Source organism: Triturus cristatus, chromosome 10, assembly GCF_964204655.1.
Source record: "Triturus cristatus chromosome 10, aTriCri1.1, whole genome shotgun sequence".
Classification (NCBI taxonomy): Eukaryota; Metazoa; Chordata; class Amphibia; order Caudata; family Salamandridae; genus Triturus; species Triturus cristatus.
Window position 1 is genome coordinate 450,485,260 of NC_140593.1, and position 24,998 is coordinate 450,510,257.

At 45.6% G+C, this 24,998-nt stretch overlaps 1 protein-coding gene and 1 long non-coding RNA gene across 3 annotated transcripts in view; one reads left to right on the forward strand and one right to left on the reverse strand.

Annotated features, from left to right (window-relative positions):
• Positions 1–24,998, forward strand: part of LOC146789600 (uncharacterized) — a 192,862-nt gene that overhangs the window by 109,275 nt on the left and 58,589 nt on the right. The window lies entirely within an intron of this gene.
• The window catches only part of LOC146789601 (integrin beta-1-A-like), a 319,722-nt gene that overhangs the window by 35,158 nt on the left and 259,566 nt on the right, over positions 1–24,998 (reverse strand). For both annotated transcript variants that reach the window (XM_085631859.1, XM_085631858.1), the window contains exon 14: positions 11,318–11,550. In XM_085631859.1, coding sequence (XP_085487985.1) covers positions 11,318–11,550 — 233 coding nt within the window. The remainder of the gene's footprint in view (positions 1–11,317; positions 11,551–24,998) is intronic.

A 24,998-nucleotide genomic window follows, 5' to 3' on the forward strand; every position in this document is an offset into this window, starting at 1 on the left:
TCGAATGTTAAGTCCTTGTCTGAGAGTAAACTGCAAGGGGGGAAGGGCGAGTGTGCCACATAGTACTCATTTGGTAAATTGCGTCTAGTCATACTGTGATGGTGATCCTCCATCGGCCCCGATAGTTGTGCCTTCTGTGTCAGTTGCTGTGTTTTAAAGTAAAGGCACCCAGGCGTGAGTAAAGACATCCAGTTGGTTGTGCACTTTGTGCATTATTTTTTCTCAAAGAGCAACCCATGAAAGCTCTGTTAGACAGTTTTCACAGAAGGCAACAGAACTAAGGTGCCAGTGTCAAAATAGACAAATCTTAGCCGCGCCCAAAGGTGTTTCTACCCGTCTGTGGCTATGGATACTCAGAATTGTAACGAAAGTTGGGTCATGATAGATGGCCAGGTGTGCTGGCGGGGGAATGTTCACATCACTAACATCTGATAAACTGGTGTCCAGATATCTAACCACTTTAAAGGGGAACAGTCAATCCTGATTGGTTTGCCAGCCTGAGCAATATATTGAGGCAGCCATTAAAGGACTCTGAGACATGGTTCCTGCTTCCTGAAAATGAATTAAAAAAATATATAAGGGGATAGGGTGAGCCCACCCTGATGTCAAGGTGCATGTCGCGGTGGAGGGGTTCTCAAGGGGACCTGCCTTCCCTTGAATGGCTATTTAGAAGAAACAAGGTCCCATTCAAAAGTAGATACAATTTTAAATATCACAATTTTCCAATCAAAAATTGGATTTAATGTTTTATTCAGAAGATGAATTAAAGATATAATACAGTTGCTAAGAACAAGTATGCACGTGGTGAAATAAGTGAGCAGCCCGTGAGTAGTAAAGGAAATCAGCCGATTTCCTAACCGCAGGCAAGTGACTTAAAAAGTGACTTTTGGTGTATCTGAAATAAAGATTATTTAAAGTCACAATTGAGAAACATCTCATACTCTGAATAGAAAATTCCAGTGTAACATCAAGAGATTAGAGATGTAGGTCGACGACGTTTCGATCCCCAATTTGATGGTGGGATCTCTTCAGGACTAACAAGGTAATGGAATGCCTGGGAAAGTGAGCCTGGGTGGGTAAGGAAGAGGGGGGGTGGGGAGAAAAAAGGGAGTTAAAAATGCGGGAAAAGGAAAGGTGAAGGAGTTGTGGGTAATAGCATAGTGTGGTGCATTGAAGCATAAACTTATGCCGGAGGGGGAGAGCGGTGTATATCTAAAAGATAATAGTAAGAGGGATTGAAGGTGAGGGAATTTACCGGAGTGGGGGTGTGAGTGACGGAAATAACCGAAGGTAGGGATAACCAGAAGGGGCGTAGGATGAGGTGGTGCCATGAGAAGAAGGAAGGAGGAAAAGATAGATGAACTTAATATACAGGGGACAGCTGAAAGGCAAATTAATGCAGGAGCCGTACTAGGCACGTTGTTCAATTGCAGCAGAGAATGCAAATCATTGCGCACGTTGCTCGATAGCAGTTTCTTTATTCAATTTTCATAAGAATTTTTCATAGTATAGTAAATGATACCTAAAAGGAGTAGCCACCTTTTCACAGGGGTGGCATTTATTAAAATAATAATAGCACGCACTATAAGAAAAAAACTAATTTAAGGAGCTAGTATATACTTTTAGCTAACATTAAGTATGTGTTCAAGCACAGTGGAAGATCTTCACCCAAAGAACGTGAACAAGAAGATCGTATGATCGGATGGAAAATAGGGAAGGCAGAATAGACCAGGTTAATGCCCTCTACAGGTGAAGAAGCTGAAATCAAAGTTGATAATATAGATTGGAAATCTAGGTGCACATGCATCAAAATAGACAATAGCGATTCTTTAATTGCGATTTTTAAAGAATTGCAATTAAAGAATCGCTATTGCCTATGCATGTAGGAATCGCAAACAAATGTGCGATTCCTACACATTCCTTAATTGTGACTCGCAAATTGCGAGTCACAATTAAGGAATTGATTCCCATTCATTCCTATGGGCCTAGAGGCAAATTTGCGAGTACCCAATAGGTACTCGCAAATTGCGCATGCAATATCAAGGGTGCAAGGGGGGCAAAAGGACATCCTGTTGCACCCCTGAAATTACAACTTATCCACATGTTGCCCACACACATGCCCCAAGGGAATGTGTGTGTGTAACATGGGAATGCATTTTTCAAAGAAATCACCAATTACCATTAACTTTAGAATGACGGTATTTTACGATTCATATTTGCGAAATTGCAATTTTTTTTGTTTAATGCATTGCACTGAAAGAATCGAAATTTGCGCTTCTTTAAATGCAATCGTAATTTAAGTAATCACACATTTTGCGATTCCTTAAATTGCGTTTTTTGCATTTGGCATACCAAATGCAAAAATACGGGTTTGCAAAGGGGTAGATTCTGCAAATCTGCCCTTTTGCAACAGGTTTTCAAGTTAATGCATGTGGCCCCTAGTCTGTAAATAAAACACTACCAACAAGCACCATGCAACAGCTGGGATGGTTCTCATATTCACTCTCTCCTAAATAATGCAATTCCCTCCAATGTATACCTGCTTCGGAGGGTATTGTTGTCTTTTAGGGTATGTGTAAAAATGAATATTCGATTTGTGTTAATTCAGAAAAGGTACACAATGCTCAAGAGAATGTTGTCTCAGTGTGAGGTCTCTAAGCATGGTCAACTGCAACTTTGGAATCGGGGGCAATAGTATTCCAGGGACAGTAGTCAAATCGAATGTTAAGTCCTTGTCTGAGAGTAAACTGCAAGGGGGGAAGGGCGAGTGTGCCACATAGTACTCATTTGGTGAATTGCGTCTAGTCATACTGTGATGGTGATCCTCCATCGGCCCCGATAGTTGTGCCTTCTGTGTCAGTTGCTGTGTTTTAAAGTAAAGGCACCCAGGCGTGAGTAAAGACATCCAGTTGGTTGTGCACTTTGTGCATTATTTTTTCTCAAAGAGCAACCCATGAAAGCTCTGTTAGACAGTTTTCACAGAAGGCAACAGAACTAAGGTGCCAGTGTCAAAATAGACAAATCTTAGCCGCGCCCAAAGGTGTTTCTACCCGTCTGTGGCTATGGATACTCAGAATTGTAACGAAAGTTGGGTCATGATAGATGGCCAGGTGTGCTGGCGGGGGAATGTTCACATCACTAACATCTGATAAACTGGTGTCCAGATATCTAACCACTTTAAAGGGGAACAGTCAATCCTGATTGGTTTGCCAGCCTGAGCAATATATTGAGGCAGCCATTAAAGGACTCTGAGACATGGTTCCTGCTTCCTGAAAATGAATTAAAAAAATATATAAGGGGATAGGGTGAGCCCACCCTGATGTCAAGGTGCATGTCGCGGTGGAGGGGTTCTCAAGGGGACCTGCCTTCCCTTGAATGGCGGCTCACAACATGGACAACATGTTGTGGCAACCATTCAGGATTTGGAGACATAGTCCCCTTTAAAATGCATATAGCCTAAGGCTGACTTTCAGGGTCAAAATGAGGTGCACATATAAATGGTAATGACAGATTTTAGTAATTTGGTAGTGATACAGGACTAATTTTAGGAATTGTGGTGTGTTCTAAGGTGACTTTACCCTGTGAAAAGTGCTGATCCTCAGCTGGAACTTGATCAACCATGTTTGAGAGAAAACTGTTTTCTATTACGATTTTCTCATAGAGGTTATGGAGAGAGCTCTGGAAAGTAAACTGAGAGCACATTTTTTATAAGTTGACGCTATCTTTTGCAGCCATGTGAGGATAAAATCTGATGTTCTGAGTAAAACATGTACTTCCAGCAGCAGCCTGTCAGCTGATTCCCCTGTGTTCTGCTGCAGCTTCCCACAGTGTTCTAACGAACACCTAGACTGCTAACATTCTGTATTTATGGCACAACTGTGGCATACCTGAAGCCAGCTTGATGGAATCAAAACTGTAAAACTTAAAGCATTTTTTTCCTGCTTATACCGTTTCATATTACATCACTTATAGCATGTTAAATGATAGGATTCCTAACAAGATATATGGCTTGTAATGAAATTATTTATGAGAACACTGTGCATGGTAGAGTGCTGAGTTACAGTTAATGCTGTGAGCCTAGTGAGTTCACAACACTGTGTAAGGAGGTGTGCGAGGTATAGGATGTTTTGGATGGGGCACAAGTTATAATTAAGTTATAACTCTAACTTTATGATTTTCTAAGGTTTGGGAAGTTTAAGTTGGGTATGGATGGAAAAAAGAAATAATGTTTTTATAACTATAACTAAGCTTTAACATTTGGATTTTTTCAGTGAATTTGATTTTTTAAATATTTTTTATAATTATTTGTTTCAAATCATTGAGTAGAATGTTTTCACGTGGCGCGTCGTCGATTGGGACATACTGGTGTATAACGTTGTAGAGTGGAGTGGAGTGGAGTGGAGTGTGATAATGTAGAGTGCAGGAGAGTGTCATACAATGGGGTTCTGTAGAGTGGCACGCCATAGAGCGGAGTGGCATAAAGTGGAGTAGAGTGTTCTAGAGTGGAGGGATGTAGAATGGAATGGCATGTCCTAGAGTACAGTGGAGAGGCACAGAGTGGAGAGAAGCTACATAGAGTATAGAGGAGTGTGATAGAGTGGAGTATCGTAGAGTGGTGTGTTGTACAGTATAGTCTGGTAGAGTGGCGTAGAGTAGAGGGACATACAGTTGAGTAGAGTCTTATAGAGTGGTGTGACGTACAGTAAAGTGGTGTGTCGTAGACTACAGTGAAGTGTCATATAGTGGAGTGGAGCATCGTAGAAATAAGTAGAGTGGAGTGTAGGGGCACACAGTGGAGTAGTGGAGTAGAGTCTTCTAGAGTGAAGTGGTGCAGAGTTAAGTGGCGTGCCATAGAGTATTTCGGAGTGTCATACAGTGGAGTGGAGTGTTGTACAGAGGAGTGTCGTCGAATGGAGTATCGTCAAGTGAAGTGTCATAGAGGTGGCATTGAGGGTGGTAAAAAGAACAAATGATGGACGGAATGCTGAACAAATCAAACATTCACCCCCCAATCACAATCACAGATCTGGTTTCAATCCATTGTTTTTCTGTTCACCACGCCACCCCAGTTTGGACCTAGTCGTATACAAATTAGTCTTGACCCTGCTCCCCAGGGAAACAGTCCAGCCCAAACTGTCAGGCCAGGTCCTCCCTGCACCAGAAACAAGCATCCTGGGACAGGTTTTGGGGTATCACCACTCATCAGCCAGGCTAGCTTGAATCCAGTGGCACAGTGGGCATGGGACCCACGTCTGGGCATACCCTTCCCACTTAGGGTGACAAAAGCAAAAGTTGTTGGTTGTGAGCCCTACCATGCCTGTAGATTGTCTGCTAGGTAACGATCTGGAGCAGTCCTTGTGGAGGGATGTTGAGCTCAGGTCCCACCTGGTGATGCTTGGGTTGCCAGTGTGGGCATGCTTGACCACTCGGTCAATGGCGACCGGAAAGGGTGATCAGAAGGACCTGGAGGCTGAAACAGTGGCCCAGGATCCTGCCAAGAGAAAGGGTAGGGGCTCGGGAAACCCACCCCTGAGGTTCCCACGGTCTGGGAGGAGGCTGAACTTGAGGGGGACGCCCCAGTACCTACAGGGGAGCAGGAAGCTGAACTGGGGGACTTATCTGAGCTGACCCATTGGCAGCAAGAAGGTGGTCCCACCAGGGAGGAATTCTGCAGGGAGCCGAAAGAATGCCCTTCCTTGGAAGGTTTGCGGCAGCAGGCTGAAAACCAGGCCGCTGGTGATCAGTCTGGATCACACTGGATCTACTGGGAGAATGGTCTCCTGTACAGCGAGCCTAAGGTTGCTGAGCCTGGGTCAGCCCGTGTGCTGGTGGTACCCCAGCGCTTCAAGACCTTCCTACTGGGTCTGGCTCACGGCGTGCCTTTGGCAGGACATTTGGGGCGGGACAAGACCTTTGACAGGCTTGTCACCCACTTCTTTTGGCCCCAAATGCGAAGGCAGTCAGATGGACATTGCAGGTCTTGCCAAACTTACCAGGCAAGTGGTAAGAGTGGGAGGAAGTGTAAGGATCTTCTCCAACCTTTTCCAGTTACTGGAACCTCTTTTGAAAGGGCGGGGCTGGATATTGTGGGGCCACTGGATCCCAAGTCAGCCATGGGCAACGGTTACATCCTGGTCTTGGTGGACCATGCCACCCAGTTTCCGGAGGCAATCCCTCTCAGGACGACAACAGCACCAGTGGTGGTCGGGCGTTAATGGGGATCTTTTCCCATGTGAGTTTCCCTACAGAAGTGGTTTCTGACTGTGGATCTAATTTCATATCTAAGTATATGACATCCCTGTGGAAGGAGTGGGGTGTAACCTACAAGTTCACCACTCCTTACCACCCACAAGGTAACGGTTTGGTGGAGAGATTCAACCAAACCTTGACAGGCATGATCAAGGCTCTAACAGAACCCATGAGGCGTAAGTGGGACATCCTCTTGCCATGCCTCCTCTTTGTAAACAGGGAGGTACCACAGAAATCTCTAGGGTTCAGTCCCTTTGAGCTTCTCTATGGGCACCCTGTGAGAGGACCTCTTAGTTTGGTCAAGGAAGGCTGGGAGGCAGCTCCCAGGCAAACTCCCCAGGATCTATTTAGTTACATGCTGGCCTTCAGGAACCAAACTGCCCGCTTCAGGAAACTCGCTCAGGCGAATCTGGAAGAAAGCCAGGAGGAGATGAAACACTGGTACAACCATAATGCCACTCTGGTAGAGTTTCAGCCTGGTCAGAAAGTGTGGGTCATGGCCCCGGTGGAACCTTGTACCTTGCAGGACAAGTGGACTGGGCCATTTGAGTTGGTGGAGCGCAAAAGTGATGTCACCTACCTGGTGAATTTGCAGACTCCCAGGAACCCTTTGAAGGTCCTACATGTGAACCGCCTCAAGTCGCACTTTGAGAGGTCCGAAGTGAGCATGCTCTTGGCGACAGATGATGGGGTGGAAGAGGAGAGTGAACCTCTCCCTGACCTCCTGTCCACCAAGGAACACGATGGGTCAGTGGAAGGTGTGATCCTCTCCCCTACACTGACCCCAGAGCAGCAGGGTGACTGTCACCAGTTGTTGGGACTGTTCGCCACACTATTCTCTCTGACCCCAGGTGTTACTAGCTGTTGCACCCATGACGTAGACACTGGTGACAGCCCTCCTGTGAAACACAAGATTTTCTGGTTGGCTGACCGTGTCAGAACCAGCATCAAAGAGGTAGTCTCTAAGATGTTGGTGTTAGGGGTGATAGAGCCCTCCAACAGTCCTTGGGCCAGCCCAGTGGTCTTGGTCCCAAAGGCTGCTGCAACCGATGACACCCCGGAGCTGCGTTTCTGTGTGGACTACAGTGGGCTCAATGCCGTCACCAGGTCTGACACACACCCCATTGCCAGAGCTGAAGAGCTCATTGATCGGTTGAGAGCTGCCAAGTTCCTCAGCACGTTTGATTTGACGTCTGGGTACTTGCAGATTGACTTAACCGATGAGGCCAAGGAGAGGTCAGCATTCTCGACCCCAGAGGGGCATTACCAATTCCGGGTGATGCCCTTTGGATTGAAGAATGCCCCTGCCACCTTTCGGGGGTTAATCAACCAGGTGTTGGCTGGGCTGGAGGATTTCAGTGCCGCCTACCTGGATGACAATGCAGTGTTCAGTTCCAGCTGGGAAGAACACTTGCAGCACCTCTGGGAAGTGTTGAAGGCTCTGCAGAGGGCAGGCCTCACGGTCAAGGCCAGTAAGTGCCAGATCGGGCAGGGCTCTGTGGTGTATTTGGGACATCAGGTAGGAAGAGGCCAGGTGGCGCCCCTACAGTCCAAGATTGACACCATTCTGGCTTGGGAGCCCCCCAAGACCCAGACAGAGGTGAGAACCTTCTTAAGTCTCACCGGTTACTACAGGAGGTTTGTTAAGGGCTATGGGACCATTGTTGCCCCCTTAACAGAGCTGACTTTCAGGAAGCAGCCCAAGAAGGTGATCTGGACTGAGTCCTGCCAGAAAGCTTTTGATGCCCTGAAGGCAGCCATGTGCACGGCGCCCATGCTCAAGGCACCCAACTTCTCCAAGGAATTCGTAGTGCAGACTAACGCTTCAGAGCATGGTGTGGGAGCGGTGCTCTCACAACTGAATGAAGAGGGCCTAGACCAGCCTGTAGTCTTCCTTAGCAGGTGGCTACTCCCCAGGGAACAGAGGTGGAGTGCAATAGAAAGAGAAGCTTTTGCTGTGGTCTTGGCACTGAAGAAGCGAAGACCCTACCTGTTTGGGACTCACTTCCGAGTTCAGACAGACAACAGGCCCCTCAGATGGTTGATACAAATGAGGGGTGACAACTCATAACTGTTGAGGTGGTCCATCTCCCTACAGGGAATGGACTTTACGGTGGAACACCGCCCTGGCACAGAACACGCCAACGCTGATGGTCTGTCCAGGTTCTTCCGCCTTAGTGAAGAGAACTCCCAGGAGGTTGGCTAGTTCTCCCTACTTCCAGCTGGAGCGGGCATGTGTTAGACTTGGTATCTTTGGTGTGTTTCTCCTGTCTTTTTGCTTTCTGACCTCCCAGTTTTGACTCTGGTTTAGCGTCTTTGCACACTTTCTCACTGCTGTTCAGTGTTAAAGTGCTAATGCTCCTGTTGTAAATTGTTTTATGGATTGGTGTTTCCATGATTGGCATATTTGATTTACTGGTAAGTCCCTAGTAAAGTGCACCGAGAGTGCCAGGGCCTGTAAATCAAATGCTACAAGTTGGCCTGCAGAACTTATTGTGCCACCCACAGAAGTAGCCCTGTAAAGGTAACTCAGACCTGCCACTGCAGAGTCTGTGTGCAGTTTGTAACTGCCATGTCGACCTGGCAAGTGTACCCACTTGCCAGGCCCCAACCTTTGCTCTTCTTGCATGTTAGTCACCTGTAGGCAGGGTGCAGTCTATGTGAAAGATGGGGCATGCCCTGGTGTGTGTGGCATGTTCTGATAGTGAAATACTGCCAATTTCATTTTTCACTATTGCAAGGCTACCTGTTCCCATAGGATAGATTGGGGAGTTTGCTTATAACATCTTATAAGCATAACTACTCCTGGGAACAAGGTAGGAAAATAAAGTTTAGTATGCCTGAACTCAGAATGCTAAAATGCATCTTTTAATGAGGGTGATTTTTACATTCTGTGTTTAAAATACCACTTTTAGAAAGTAGGTATTTTCTTGCTTAGCCATCCAGTGTGCCTCTGCTAGGATGTGTATTGACTGTCTGGCTTTGGAGTGACAGGGGCTGGGTATATGCAGTGTCTCCAGAGAGTCTGGATGAGTCAGGGCTGTGCTGAATAGACCAGGGCTGCATTTAGAGTAGGGGGAGGATTTTTGCCTTTCACCCTAATGGGCCTGCTCTGCCTTCCAGAATGCGGTCTCCACCTCCTGCCAGGAAGCTAGGCCAGAGAGAACAGAACTGGTTTGGACTAAGCACAGACACTCTCTGCCTGAGAGAACAAAGGGATTTTGAGTATAAATATTGGGACTCAGATCCCAACATTTTAGAACTCGCTGGAATCAATGAAACTGCCAAGAAGAAGAGCTGCCAGGAGGAGTACTGCTCCCTTGCTGTGTTTTTGCTTTTTTGGGTTGGCCTGCAGTTGCTGCTTCTGTCTTGGGCAGTGAAAGGACTGGACTGAACTTTCTTAACTTGTGCTGTGTATCTCCAAGGGCTTGAAGTAGAGCTTGCCTCTTGTTCTGAAGTCTCAGGGACTGTAAAGACTTCGCCAAACTCTGGGTACCGCTCCTGCAACCGCTGTTTCAGTTGCCACAGAGAAGGGAAACGCAACCAACTCCGTCGCTGGCTCTGTGTCCTTATGGCACCGTAGAAGGCACCATTCGCATTTTGCACCGCAACCCTGGTTTCACCGATGATGACGACCGACGCCGTCGCCACCGAGCCGCTGCTTGTACAGTGACCTCTGGACACCGCACTCTGCACCACCTCGCCTTCACTTAGCCATCCTGGTCTCACTGACGCCGTTGCTGCGGCTGACTTCAACACCCGTGACCACATTTTGGTGGGAGGCACCACTCGTAAGTTTCACGGCACACCGCCTTATTCCACAAAGCAGTCTGGGCCGACCTACGCCAGCTCCTGCTAACCGGCTCTGTCGCTTGCACCGCAACCTGCCAGCACCGCATCCAGCACCACCTCACCCTGCACCGTAAGCCTTGGTCTCACCGACGCCGTCTGGACGATCGTCACCTAGCTGCTGCCTGCACCGCATTGAGAAGGGCACAGCAGTCTGCATCGCTTCCATTTTGCAATGCAACGTTTGCCCCGACCGGCTCGCACCAACATGCCAGCCGCAACGAGAAAGGTTCTGTTACTGAGTCTGTCTGCATTTTCGCTGCCCGTACCGACGTGGTCAGCTGGAGCTGTTAGACTCTTTTGTTTTCAGCATCGTGGTAGACCCGGAGGGAGCCACCGACTAATGCGAACTGAGTTTTTGAGGTAGTTCGCAATTTTAAGGATATCTTGCAAAGTATATGTTTTTAAAGTACTGTATGTTGGATTTTTATTGTTTTGGTCTTGTTTTGGATATATAAAAATATTGGATATTTTTCTAAACTGGTGTTGTGTCCTTTTGTAGTGTTTTGTATTACAGTTGGTTATGTGCAAATGCTTTACACACAACTTCTGAGATAAGCCTGATTGCTCATGCTAAGCTACCAAGGGGATGAACAGGGGTTATTTTGGGAGTGTAACTCCCTTACCCAGACTAGGAAGAAGGGTCCCTACTTGGAAAAGGGTTCAAATCCATGCCAACTAGAGACCCCCATTTCTAACAGGCTCTTATTAGCAAAATGGCGAGTGGTGATGAGATGGGCCAGGGGCCCGACACCCTTATTGGAGGAGTGGCATAGAGATATGATCTACTGTAACACCCAAGTTAGGCATATAACGAATTGCTCCCCCTGCGGAACAGACCCAAAAATATATGGGAAACATACTGTACATATCTGGTAGGGAAAGAGACTAGTGAGCCAGAAGGGGAGGCTTCGCAGGCTTGACTATATATGTACGATTGCAATTGTGAGAAACCGTCAACTACACTGAATCACACACAAACTTGGTCACTAGGTAGGTTATTTTGGTAACCTAATTCTTGTAAGCAACTGCCTATGCAGATGAGATTGAACATATTTGATTACATTATATACAGCTATATACAGCTATACTACGAGAAGCGATCACTTTTTCATGACTGTGCAGTCATTTAATCTATATGTCTGTATTCACTGAAAAAAAATATACAACATAAAAACAATTTAAAAAAAGGTGAAAGCAAAATTTAATTTTTTAATACCTGGTTTGCCTACCACGTGGACAACTGCTCCATTGATTTCATTTACAGAGTATGTGAAGTAGAACCAAAAGTCATCTTCACCCTTCTCTTTACAGTGCGTCACAGCATCAGCCTGTCCTGGCTGTGGTAACTTGTCCCGACTTTCTACAATTGTAGTGTTGAAATTCTTGCACTCTTGTTCACACACATCTTTCTTTTCTCCTTTGTTGAAAGCTTTGCACTGCACGCATTCCCTGTTCATAAAAGAAGACACAAAGTAACAATTTCAGAAGGCGTTGCATGCAAACAGTAGAAGACATCTGTGGGTAATTGCCAAAGTAAGGCAGAGCGAATTGGTAGGATTGCAAGTGGGAGGACAGACAAGCGAGATAGGCTTGATAATCATTTTGTGTTATAAAAAAACACAGTATCTATACACTTACCTTGTAAGGCCTAGCTCTCAACCTGCACAGATATTTATGATGTTGTACAGGGCACAGAACCTAGTCTTGGCGCTTTTGCCCCACTGCCCCATTATCCAGTGTGGAACTGAGACCCTTTTTAGGTCGAGCCTAGCACCAGCGCGCATGCGCTTGTCGCTCTGCGAGGCATGCTGAAGTAGAGTATGCTGTGGAAGCCTCGCACACTCTCCTCCCATATTTGTAATTGGCTACTGTCATTGTCCTTCATAAACGCTGGCTTCCGATTCATTATGAGGTTAGTTAGTCCCGGCTTGGTGCCCTGTCTCAATTTGGTACTGCTCATAAGGATTGGACCTTTTACTTCACCCCTAACACAGCATGCTTAATCTAGTGGGTGAGCACTATTTACTTGTTGTATGTGCATTGTAAATGCTTGTCTTTGACCTGTTTTGGGAGCTCGAGGGAGTGGGGCTGAGACTCCTCCGCGCTGAACTGAACAAGCGGCTGTGGAGATTATAGGTTTTTTCTTCGTTTCCTGGAATTGTAGCTGGGGTTTCGTAAGGAAGCTTGTGCGAGAGGTAGTGGGGTGACGCTTTTGCGGGATTTGGAGATGATTCTCATTCGCACTGAGGATTTGTTGCATTAATAATCAAACAGAAAAGCGAGTCAGCAAGTCATTGTGTGTTTTTTTTTCTTTTTTTTTTTTTTTTAAATATGTAGAAATTAATATGAATACAGAGAAGACCATAGTATGACAAAAACACGGCCTGCCAAACCTCTTAAACGTTATGCGCAGTACACACATGTGTATAGCATGACACAACACTGATATGGCAATTGTGGGGACAACAGATGTGGTGCAAATTGGCGTTGTCTGCTCTCATCCCCCACTCCAGTACCAACCTCGATCTAGTATTTCTATTTCCTGAAATAGATTGTCACACTGGCAGGACGGCCTTGATTATTAGTTTACGCAGGCAGGCGCATACCAGCAATGTCTGGTGCAAACCAGAACTACAGGGTGGGGGAAATGTGCACCCAGACGTTGGCCATTGCTGCAGATTTTGCCCAGTTTTGGGGCTTTTTTAAAAACTTTGTGCAGAGACTGTTAATTTAAATGTCATTAGCATATTTGTGAGGTGTGAAAGTTTGTCATTGTTATGTCTGGCTGACTCTCCCATAACTTAAATTTTCTGTTCACAGAAGGTGCGTACTTTTGGCCCAACAGATATTACCTGTTGCTAGCTGACCTAAGCTGTTGATGGCCCTCCATAGGTGGTGCCTCTGGCTGCACGACCATCCTTGGATGTTCATAATGTGCACGACCGTCCTTGGATGTTCATAGTCAACACCTATAGCTTTGAGTCTGCTCTTCTCTGTTTCTAGACTTTGATTGTGCGTGTGTGTGTGTGTCACTGCTTGTCTGCAAATAGGCACTGTCTCTGGTGTGTTGTTAGTTTGCCTCTCGGGCTGTGCTTGGCCTAACAGAGGCAACACATCTCTGCGCATCTGTCCTTGGCTGGTGGTGGTTTGTGCGTCTTCATAGGTGCTGATTGTGGCTTTGGTGCTGTCTTTGGCTATTTACAAGTTGCACCTTTTCTGTGCATCTGCGTTTCTGTTCGTCGCTGATGCCATTGCCTGTGCAGCTGTCTATCTGAGGTGTGTCTATCGGGTTGTGCCTGTCCTTGCGTACACAGACGTGCCTCTGTCCACCTTGCCCTGGGTGTTTCTTACTTGTTTAAACACATAAATAAAAGGCATTAACATTTACAATACCAATAGCTAAAAATCTCTCAATTGCGAGACCTACTGCATTGCAAATGCATGTTCACACTACTTCAAAGCCAACACTGTTTGGGTCTATTTGCAGAGCGCAGACGTTCCTCGAGTAAATAGCCATTTAATATCAGTATCACAAGAGCGTAGATTTGCTTAAAAATGTACTTCAAAATACGGTACCAGCCTAAAGTATGGAACTCATGCAATGGGTGATTAGAAGAGTGCTACAGTACAGTCTGAAACTCTACTATTTCAAGGAATGGATAATGTGTTTTTGGCTCAATAGAACTTAGTGTGGAAATCACAAAACACAGAGCCACCGGCACAGTTTCAGTGTGGGCTGCACTTAATTAGTATGCACAGCAAGAGATGTGTACATGCTGTCTGTAAGCATAACTATTATACTGCAGTCCTCATTGCTGAAACACTTGTAATCTCAATCTGTAGACGTTTTAGGGAGCAATGAAAAAAGCTTAGTCAAATGCACTTTTTTACAAAAATGTTTGGTATAAATTTTATATATTTCCAGAAGCAGACTATAACATTTTTATGCTTTTCTCCGTTGGAAAAAAAAAAACTCATTTCAACATTAACTAATCACAAAGGCAAATTGGGAACATCTCTTTTCCACTTTTAACTTTTGACCAACACGTTCGACGGCCAGACAAAAGATGAAGCGAATGGGACAATTGGATCTGTTGGTTATCCAGTCACCAGCAGAAGATGCTCCAAGACTAGGGGAGTATCTACCGCTTATAAAATAATAGAGACTAACATCGCCTAGCAGGGCCAGTTCTGGTGATTGCTTCTGGAGAAGATGCGGGTGATGCACCTGCGTGTATAAGCTGCTTAGGGGGATTGGAACAGTAGTTTCATCTGCATGGAGCACAAGGCTACAGGTACAGATGTATGTAGGGCCTAAAAGCATTTTTGGAAATACATATAAAACGGTTCTTGGAGACTTCCCGCGATCCAGTGGCGTAGCATAGTCAGGTGGTACCCAGTGCGGAAAATGACAAAATGGCAAAAATATGTGTTTAAAAACACATATTTTTGCCATTTTGTCACCCTCCTCAGTGATGACACCCGAGGCACCCTGCACCTACTGCACCCCCTTCCTACGCCACTGCCGCAATCTCAGCCACAGCGGTACCGCTTTTGGTGCTGAGCAGGATCTGGCATTATGACTTGTGATGCTACTTTGATTCTCTCCGAGTACCACTGTTGAAGTTCACCATAGAGGCTAGGTTACATCCGGTGATCCACCTCTGAAGTGCCCACCGACTGGGGAGTGTCATCAACCTCATCGTCAGTTGCGAATTTAACCTCATTAGTATACCCAGTGTACATCATATGGCACACCAGTCCCCATCTCTAGAGGGCGCTGCCCCTTGAAAGGCCCTGTCTGGCCCCTTGGTTGATACCTGCTTAGCTCCCAAGGCTATTTGGGTGCTTTCCTCCCCCCACATACACCTTTGTGAACTTGTGATAGATGTTTCAAAGTTACTGTCAAGGACCCCCGCCTTCCCTTTCTAGCCTGTTTTAATTCTGACCATGTAGCACCCTGAAGAAGGTGGTACTGCATTTTGGTCGTGCACCGAAACGTGCATCAGCACCACTATAACCTGAATCGGAACCAGAAAAACTCATAATCATTGTAATGACAAACTACTGGATAAGCTAATCATTGTTTTCTATATGCTACTGCTGTTCAGTATAGCCAGTTCCAATGTATTGTACTAAAAAAATCTGTATGGGAATATACCCCACACCCTACGATATGGTCTGGTTCCATATGTCATAAGGTTTTTAATGTGTTTCAGGCTGAAAGAGTAGGAATGGATGAAGTATGACTGGCACATGTATGAGTGAGAATACAATTTTTTACTTTGAGTGGAATGTCGGGTGGTTGTGAAGGTGTATATATTTGTTCTGATATAATTTGCAGTACATGTTCAACTAAGTTGCAGTTTATATAGTGTTAAACAAAAACATAGATTTGGGCTGTCTGTAGTATCTACAAGCTGCATCTCCAGAGGCTTCTAGACACCATTAGTGAGGGAGAATGCAACTCCAACACTTCAGCACGATTGAACAGGGTGCTTTAAAATTTTACTTGCAAGACCTTTGAAATGTATGTCCAAATGTATGCCTTATACTACCAGACAAACCACTATACTCCCTGTGCTGCCATTACAGATATACTGGGAGCATCTTCTCTGAGAATATTAAGGCTAAATGGGATTGCAAATGCTTATCCAAGGTAGGGAAAACTCATTATTTTGCGGTCAGTTGCAAAATGACATTTCTTCTCTTTGCCTGAGCACGTAGGGACTTATTCTTATGTTATTTTCATTCATTGCAGTCTTCAAAGACATTGGGCGTGCATACCACAAGGACAAAGCCAAAAAGGAGAGAGGTCTGCTTACCTCATTTTGCCCTAAAGTACTTGCTTGTACTTGGTGGTATTGCTTACTGGACTGTACTTTGTATATAAAGTAAAAAAGGAGCAGGGCAAAAAGCACCCCTGGGGCCCATGTATAGGGCGCACTTTCCTTGTTTGCACCCGGCACACCTTAAAACAGGAATGCCGGGCACAAACAGGGAAAGTGCGCCCTTTTACAAAGAATGTGCTGCCCCCAGGGCAGCCGCAAACTTATGCTGCTCCATGTTTCACAGTGCAGGCGGCAACCCGCCTGTACTTTTAAGGGGGATTAGAGATCCCCTTGCAGGCCGGTGCAGTGAGTGACTTCATCCATCTGCAAGGGGATGTCTGGGGGGTCCATAGGACCCCCTTTACCCCCCCAGAAGGCTGCTCTCAGGTGGCGCACTGAAGTGCGCCACCTTTTTGGTGGCGCACTGTCAGTGCGCCCCTGACAGCTTCTTGGACAGCTTTTTGGCCTCTGCGCCCGTGACCATAAAATGGCGCCGTGCAGAGGCAAAGGGATTACCTCATTTGCATGGGGTCAGGCCCCCATGCAAATGAGGGAACACACTCTGAAGATAGTGCTGGCATTTTACATGCGCCAGCTCTATTGGTTTTACAAAAGGGGACGCGCAAGCGTCTGTAGCCCCTTTTGTAATACCAAAGTACCCAGGGTGCGCGCAAAGCGGGCGCAAATGCCCGTTGCACTCCTGGTGAACCTTTTGTAATACGGCCCCTGCTCGACAATGGATACACTGACTTTCTGTTAGCTTACACTGGACCTGTAACGTATTTATGCTGTGAAGCATGTGTATAATTTCTTTGGTAGTCTGATAAGATGGGGCTAACTGCTATTTTGTGCAAATTTTCCTTCAGGATATTTTTTCACCTCACTGTTCCACCAAGACAAGAATTTATTTCTTTAGGATATGTTGTCAAGATTAGGTCTGCCTTTGACGGTTCTCTGTGGAAGTCACCATGGAGGGGATTATCTGCCCTTAAAGTTCTACCTACTCATGGACATGTTTGAAGATTTTCTGAAACTGCCCTGCATCAATTAAATAAATTAAACATTTTGATGCCTTTAGAATGAACGTTTCTGCAGTGGTGGGCTAGGAGCCTATGTCTCTGATAATTAAGAGGCACAGGTATATTATGCAGAAGGTAAATACTGTTGTGGTAGGTATATCCACTGTGCTTTTGTTGGGCAGTTAATGGATTATCCTCAGGTGCTAGCTTTCCCCACTTGCTTACTTCCAATCCTATCTTTCTGGTTCTCTCCATCTCTTCTGAGATCGCTAAGCTGGGGTCAATGCTCTTCCACTGCTTTATCGGGATTTACAAGTGAAGAGAGGAGATGAATCAGTGGTTCCGTTACATGGAACTGGCAATAACCTTGCTTCGCTTAAAATTAATCTTAATTTTTCTAGTATCATCATTCATAATTTGTAGTATGACATTTTAATGTTTGCAAACTTTGTATTTTCGTTTTGTCAGATCTTCCGATTAACTATATTTGCCAACCAGATATAAGGTTTTCCTTTTCTACAAGATCTATTGTCTAAGTCATAAGTAGAGCAAAGATCTCGTCCGATGATGCTCAGTCAATTTTCCCAATTTGCTCAGTTTGTCTGTTGAATAATCTAGCCCAGTAGTTCTTAACCGGTGGCCTGGAGACACGAGGGGGTCTGCAAAGCCTATTCAAGGGGTCCTCGACTGCTTTGTTTAGAAAATTAAATATTAACACATTAATACAGTGTGTTGGAAAGTGCCTCCTTTTGACATGGTCACCCCCACTTTTTGCCCACTAGTACTGATGTTCTTGACTGGATGTGCACAGGGTCCCTGCTAACCAGGTCTCAGTGCCAGTGCTCTTCTCCTAAAACTGCATCATGTTTAATTGTAATCCAAATGGTAAGGACTTTAGCACCCCTGTAAGTCCCTGGTAAATGGTACCTATTGTACCTAAGGCATGGGTACTAAAAAGGGTCCGTTTGGGAAGCAGCATTTTTTTATGCCACCCAAAGGGAGCCACACAAAAACTGCATTGAGACTGCCATTGCAGGATGGTGACGTGGGTCAAGCCATTCTGAAAACACGACATTGCACACTCCCTGTGTGCAATGCCCAAGTACACTGCATGTCTTATATGTAAGTCACCCCTACAGCAGGCCTTAAAGTCCTAAGCCAGGGTGCATTATATTACATGTGAGGGCACATCTACATAGGCAAATATGCCCCTGTGATGTCTAATTCAATTTCTAAGACATTGCAAGTTATCAGGAAGCCATGTTAAACATATGTACTGGGCACTGGTCATTATGAGTTACCCAGCTACTGAATGGGTTCACAAAACATAATGGTGTTCTGTATCAAACACCTTGTCTCAATATATCTATACTGTTGACAGTATCAAATGTATTGTGACATGCACCCAGAGGGCACCTTAGAGGTGCCCCGTAAACCTACTAGTCCTCTAGTGTGTTGGCTGACTGGTATCGTCCAGCCTGCCACAACAGACAAGTTTCTGACCCCCTATAAGTGAGAGCCCTTGGTCTCAGAGGCCAGAAACAATGCCTGATCTGGGGGAAGGTGGTCACACCTCCTTTAGCAGGATGGCTAGTGATTTAGCATATCAATGTCAGAGGCTTCAAAGCCTTTGTTGCCTTTAATATGTGACCCTGGCTTCCCCCAGACCTGGGGCACCCCCCCCCCCGCCCTGGGGCCCATTTGGCACCAGAACAGGCGAGAAATTAGCTAGTCAGAAGACATGTCACACTTGCATGCTCAGCACACCCCTAAGGTGGGCCACCAGAAGTGGACCATCGAAGAAGGATTTCACCATCTTGGTTTGGGTGAAACTAGAAACTCTGGGTCAGGATTATGTCCACTCCTCTCAGGAAGTGGTCATATAGGGGGTGTAGAGTATGTAGCCCATTGGCTACTACCCTACACTCCCCTAATTTTGTATTTGGGGGTCACTTCGACACCAGACAGACAGATGTGTCTACCTGGGAACAGAAGAAGGACTAAGAACAAAGGACCTGCTCTGAAATGGGCACCAAACCCTGCATGACTGCTGGTAACCTCAACAATTGCAGGATTGACTCGTCCAGAAGCTAAACATCCTCCCCAAACCCTTGGAGGACTGTCCAGCGCTTTAACAACCACTTAGCATCTCCCTTGGGGTGGAAGAGCCATCTCACTGTATCTGCAGGCACCGACTGCACTTGTCTAGTACTTCGTTTTGCTGGCCATAGGGCCCAACGAGGGAGCATCTCATCAGGATGAGGTCACCGTGGTTCCAAGAGGTCAACCCCATCTCTCCAGTGAGTTTTGAGACGCTAGACCATGGTTACTCACAAACTTTCTCTCGGGGGCCAAAATTACAGTGTGTTTTGTGGCTGAGGGCTGCACCGGTAGGGGTGGGGTAAGTAGGGGGTGGGGCTAAAGTAAAAAAAAAGTCAATCCCATTTCAAAACAGACATTGCGACAATGCTGTATTTCAAAAGCAGATGTAACTACAAAGAGCACATTTTGATAACACATTTTTATTAGCAAACAATATCAATCTTAAGAGGCATTGCAAAGCTTTATACACACTTTGACATCGATTCCATCACAGTCTGTCTCTCTCTCTCTCTCTCTTAGTCAGTCAGTCTCTCTCTCTCTCTCTCTCTCTCTCTCTCTCTCGCTCTCTCTCTCTGTCAGTCTCTCTCTCTCTGTCAGTCAGTCTCTCTCTCTCTCTGTCAGTCACTCTCAGTCAGCCAGTCAGTCTCAGTCAGTCAGTCACTCTCTCTCTCTCTCTCTCAGTCAGTCAGTCTCTCTCTCAGTCAGTCTATCTGTCAGTCCTTCTTTCAGTCAGTCTCTCTTTCAGTCAGTCAGTCTCTCCAGGTCAGTCAGTCTCTCATTCAGGTTCTCTCTCTGTCAGTCAGTCTCTCTCTGTCAGTCTCTCTCTCTCTCTCAGTCTGTCTCTCTCTCAGTCAGTCAGTCTCTCTCTGTCAGTAAGTCTCTCTTTCACTCAGTCTCTTTCAGTCAGTCAGTCTCTCTCAGTCAGTCAGTCTCTCTCTGTAAGTCAGTCTCTCTCTGTCAGTTAGTCTCTCTCTGTCAGCCAGTTTCTCTCTCAGTCAGTCAGTCTATCTGTCAGTCAGCCTCTCTCTCTCTCTCTCTCTCTCTCTCTCTCTCTCTCTCTCTCTCTCTCTCTATCTGTCAGTCAGTCTCTCTCTCTCTCAGCCAGTCTCTCTCTCTCAGCAGTCTCTCTCTCAGTCTGTCTCTTTCTCAGTCTCTCTCTGTCAGTCAGTCTGTATCTCAGTTAGTCTCTCTCTCTCCACTCTCCACTCTCTCTCTCCTCTCTCTCTCTCTCTCTCTCTCTCTCTCTCTCTCTCTCTCTCTCTCTCTCTCTCTCTCTCTCTCCCCACTCTCTCTCCACTCTCTACTCTCCACTCTCTCTACTCTCCACTCTCTCTCCCTCCACTCTCTCTCTCCCTACTCTCTCTCTCTCTCTCTGGGGGGCCATGGGTACATTACCCGAAATGTCTGCGGGCTGCCAAGTACCACGGCGCTACACCCTCCAAGATCCTCCCTGCACCAATACCCTGGGTACTGGAGCATTTGCCGCAACCAAGGCTTGTTAAGTGTCCAGTCTGGACACGACTGCCGCAAAAGCTGACCTGTCGACGAGGGGCTTCAGGACAGGTGAGGCCCACACCAAGAGTGGCATTTCTGCCCTGTTTTCTTCCCCTCTCCAGGTCACCCAAGAGTAGTGAGAGCCTCTAACTCAATTGACCCACCGGACAAAGCAACTCTGCACCCGAGCCCCCCAGCCCGGGTCCACGGAAACTGACTGCATTCCCTTGCTCTAAAGACCCTCACGAGCCGAGCCCCTCCTGGGGTTCTGCCAGACTTGTCCCGATTGCAGCATTTATTTTTGTTACAGGTACACTTCCATTGACTTAATGTGAAGCGCTTGAGACTACCGACACAACCAGCACCTCTGCACCTGGACACACCAGGGCAGGTACAATGGAGCTGCTGGTGATTCTTTGTACCTTGGCCCCTAAGTACCTTAAGTCCTAAAAGGCACCTTCAACAACCGTTCACAAGTATATGTATGCAGTGTATGTTTCTCCCATAGGATAACATTACCATGTTCGAGGCTCATACCTCAGAAACCGCTATTTGACTATTTTACTGTTTTCTTGTACAATAGCGAAGTCCTAAAGTACTTACCTGATTCTGATGATCTTGGTGTCTAAAATCATATAAAAATATGTGGTATTTTTCTAAATTGGTCTCAAATTGTTTCTTATGTGTGTGTTCCATTTATTGACTCTGTGCGTGTAACAAATGCTTAGCACTCCCCTCTGATAAACCTAACCTGCTCGACCACACTACCACAAATAGAGCATTTGGGATTAATAATGTAAGCCCTGCAAACCAATAAGGATCATATGGACTCTTTTCATAGTGTGCTCCTATATTGGCCCACTACATAAAAAGCCAGCTCCCTACAAAGTATAAATGAATAAATAGCAAAATATGCAATTGAAAAGTTTAAAGCCTGAAAATGTGAAGGAATTTGAAACAGGAAGCAAAAATTAAGGCAGTACCGTCAGATTGATTCATAGAAGCAGCGCGAATGCATCAAACAGAATCATTATGGACAATGAGTGTCCTCAATTAAATTTAGAAATACTCCAACCTTTCCAATCAAATTTAGATTTGTTTAAATTTATTTGTGAATTAAACAGAATATTTCATCAGGTGTATAAATGTGTGATAAATGCTTGTTTCTGTATTTTTTATGTATTGTTTTGTGGTTCAAATTATTGAACATGTTTAAGCCGGGGTCCCGACTTCCAGTAATTATTCCGTGGGGCTCCTCAGATTCCAATAATGATTCAGTGGTGGTCCCTGGGTTCCAGTAATGATTAAGTGGGGGTCCACCGAAGTCAAAAGGTTAAGAACCACTGATCTAGCCATTAAGCATCTGACATCCTTGCAAAGCTTTGAAATATTGTTACAGGGGGCAATATGCCTCTATTCTGAGCTGATTTTTACAAACTACTGCAAAAGATAGAGAGAGCGCATCAACGTTTTTCCTCTCCAACTGATGGCACTACTTTGGGAACATTTGGCTGAGGAACAGTTATTCCTGAAGCAATACATTTATATCCCCTCATTATGCCATTCGATCTGTTTTCTAATGACAATCTTCAAAAAGTATCATTACATGGGTATCTTTTAGCCGTAAAGTTCCTGAGGATCTTGGAAGATCTTCCTACTGGAGCTGGGAGCAATGTGCTACTTTCCATTTTGTAGGGAGGCTTGCTGCAGGTAGCTGTGCATCTCCCCTCCGGCACGCTTAATATTCCACCCTCCTGATTCGGCTGATGGGTGCCCTCACTTGGAATGTTGGTTTGCAGATAAATGGGCAAACATCAAGACACACTGATGAGGGGCCTCCTGGAACCAAGCAAGGAGTACGAAATATCTTTTGGCAGCAAGCCTAGACAGTACTAATTTAGCTCATTAAGTGTTTTTTTTTGTTCATAACAAATTTTATTGCATTTCGTGCTTTCAAACAGCCCGACGGGCTATATATACAAATAATTTTTTCTCATAAAATAGCATTGCATTGCATATTAATAATAGCAAAACTATAACATTATAACCTGCTGCGATATTACTTGTCTGTGTCGCACTAGGTTTCCCCCAGGCGATGTCCATGGTTCTATAATGGTGCTTTGCTACATATATCACTCTACTGGATTGGCACAGATGGGAGCACGGACGGGAGGAGACTGCCTTTAACGGAGATCGACGAAGAAGTAAAGGGACTTATCATAGTGCCCATTCATCGTCTATATTTTTCTTCAAAGAATATTTTGATTTATAAGTCACGACGTGCATCAATCATATAGTTTACAAATAGGCTTCTATCAACATACGAGTAAATGTGCCATCTACGGCAACGGAGACCGGAAATGGCCTAGATACCATTAATAGACTTTGTATACGATTATTACGGACTTATTCTTATTACGTCTGTCAAGCCGTCCAACTTCTCCAAAAAATTGTCACAACTTTAAGCCTTGAGAAAGTCACGGTGGTGAAGAAACGCGTGTTGGCTGTTTTTTCATGTTCCTTGCAACAAGGAATGGACTCCAATCTCCTTCATTGTAGAGATTTTCTGACTGTATTATCCAGACTGAAGTGTCTGAGTCCTTGTAAATGTTTGTATTAAAGCTTGATATTTTATCTATGAAATAAACTAATGAGTATTTAGTTAAATACACTTTCCGTGTTTCCTGTGTCAAGAGAACCTTTCTCTGTGCTTTCCTTGAGTTAGGCTGACAGAATATTGTCATTAATATAATGCCAGGGTTTCCTTGTTTGTAAGTTTGTCACAAGTCACAGCTGTCACTTGAGTTTTCTACACCTTAGGTAGTGGGGTTTTTTACCCTGAGTGGCACCGTTCCTACTCTTTCTTGTGTGGTTACTACCTAAATTTATTCTATAGCCCATACATACAGTAATCTTGAGGTGCGACCCCTGTATCCACCACTACCTTTTTCTGTTTTGTCTACTGGATCTTATGTCTGCACTTCAATATCTATGGCATTGGCAATCAACATTGAACGTTCTAGGAGAAGACCTCGGGAGTCAGTCCATCACCGCCATATCTTCGTATGTTTCTGGGGGCACCCACACGGCTGAAAAACAGGAACCATCCAACCCCATACAGAAATGCATCCCCTTTTTCCATGCACTCACCAAGGGTGGTTTATCGGACCTCCATAATCTAGCCATATCCCATTTAGCGAGTGTTAGACTTAGCCATAGTAGACAGCGCTTATACCTATTACTGAAAATCTCGTTGGTGATATGAAGCGGGTTAACCTAGGGGACCTACGAAGTTCCTACCCCAGGACCTCTGCGAGGCCCGCTAACACTTCTGTCCAGAATCTGTCTAAAGCTGTACATGTCCACACTGTGTGTATGAAAGTGCCCCGATCTTTCCGGCAGAGCAGGCATAACGGGGATTCTTTTATTTCAGCTCTCCACAGCCTATATCGTGTGTAGTAGGCCCTGTGTAAGTACTTAAATTGAATCAGCCTTAGACGGGATGAGATGGCTGCCCCTCGGGGGTACTTCAGGGCCTCTCTCCAATCATCAGTATCAAGGGGGCCTATATCTGCTTGCCATGCTGTCTTTAGGGCCTTGAGCTTGGTGTTGCTATGTGTAATGAGAGATTGATATATTTTCGATATTTTGTGTTCGCTTAAGTCACCCATTAAAACCTTACCCTCCAATGAATTGAAGTCTGGGAGCGACTTGATAGTGTTTATGTATGGCGTTATGGCTTGGCGGAATTGTAGGTATCTTTAGAACTGGGAATGGGGCATTGAATATTCTTCTCTTAGCACTTGGAATGATTTGGGCGTGAGGCAGTGCATTACATCTCCAACAGTAGAAATCCCTATCTGACTCCACCCACGAAAACCCTGGAGATCTGCTAGGTAGAGCAGTAGTCGGTTCCGCCATAGCGATGTCTGGCGTGTAATCCAACCCCACCAGCCCATCCGGCGGAGCGATTGCGCCATGTAAGTATCACTACTCTAGTGGGGGTGGCAGGGCAAGGACATCTGACCTACTGTATATGTAAGAAATCTGTGTGGGGTCTTTGAGGCTGCATGATAGGATTGGACATCCGCAGCTGCAATGCCACCACAGTATGTGGAATGGAAGCACATGCGTAACACCACTTGGGATGTCCCAACACCAAGACAGCGGGATTGGATAGGGGTTGTTCTGTAGATGATAAAGTAATTGCAGGAGGGAAATCATCTTGAATATGGGAGATCTCCCGTATAAGGATAATGGCAATCCCATCCAGGAACTTATATCTGTCTGTACCTTTTCGGTCGCGATGCCTAGGTTGCGGTCCCACGATATCCTCTGAATATCTGACAAGAAGACCCCCAGATATTGCAGCCCCTCTGAGGCCTGTGGTAGGTCTGCCACCTATCCACTATTCCCAAGTGTTCCCCCCATTCGCCATATAGTTGATTTA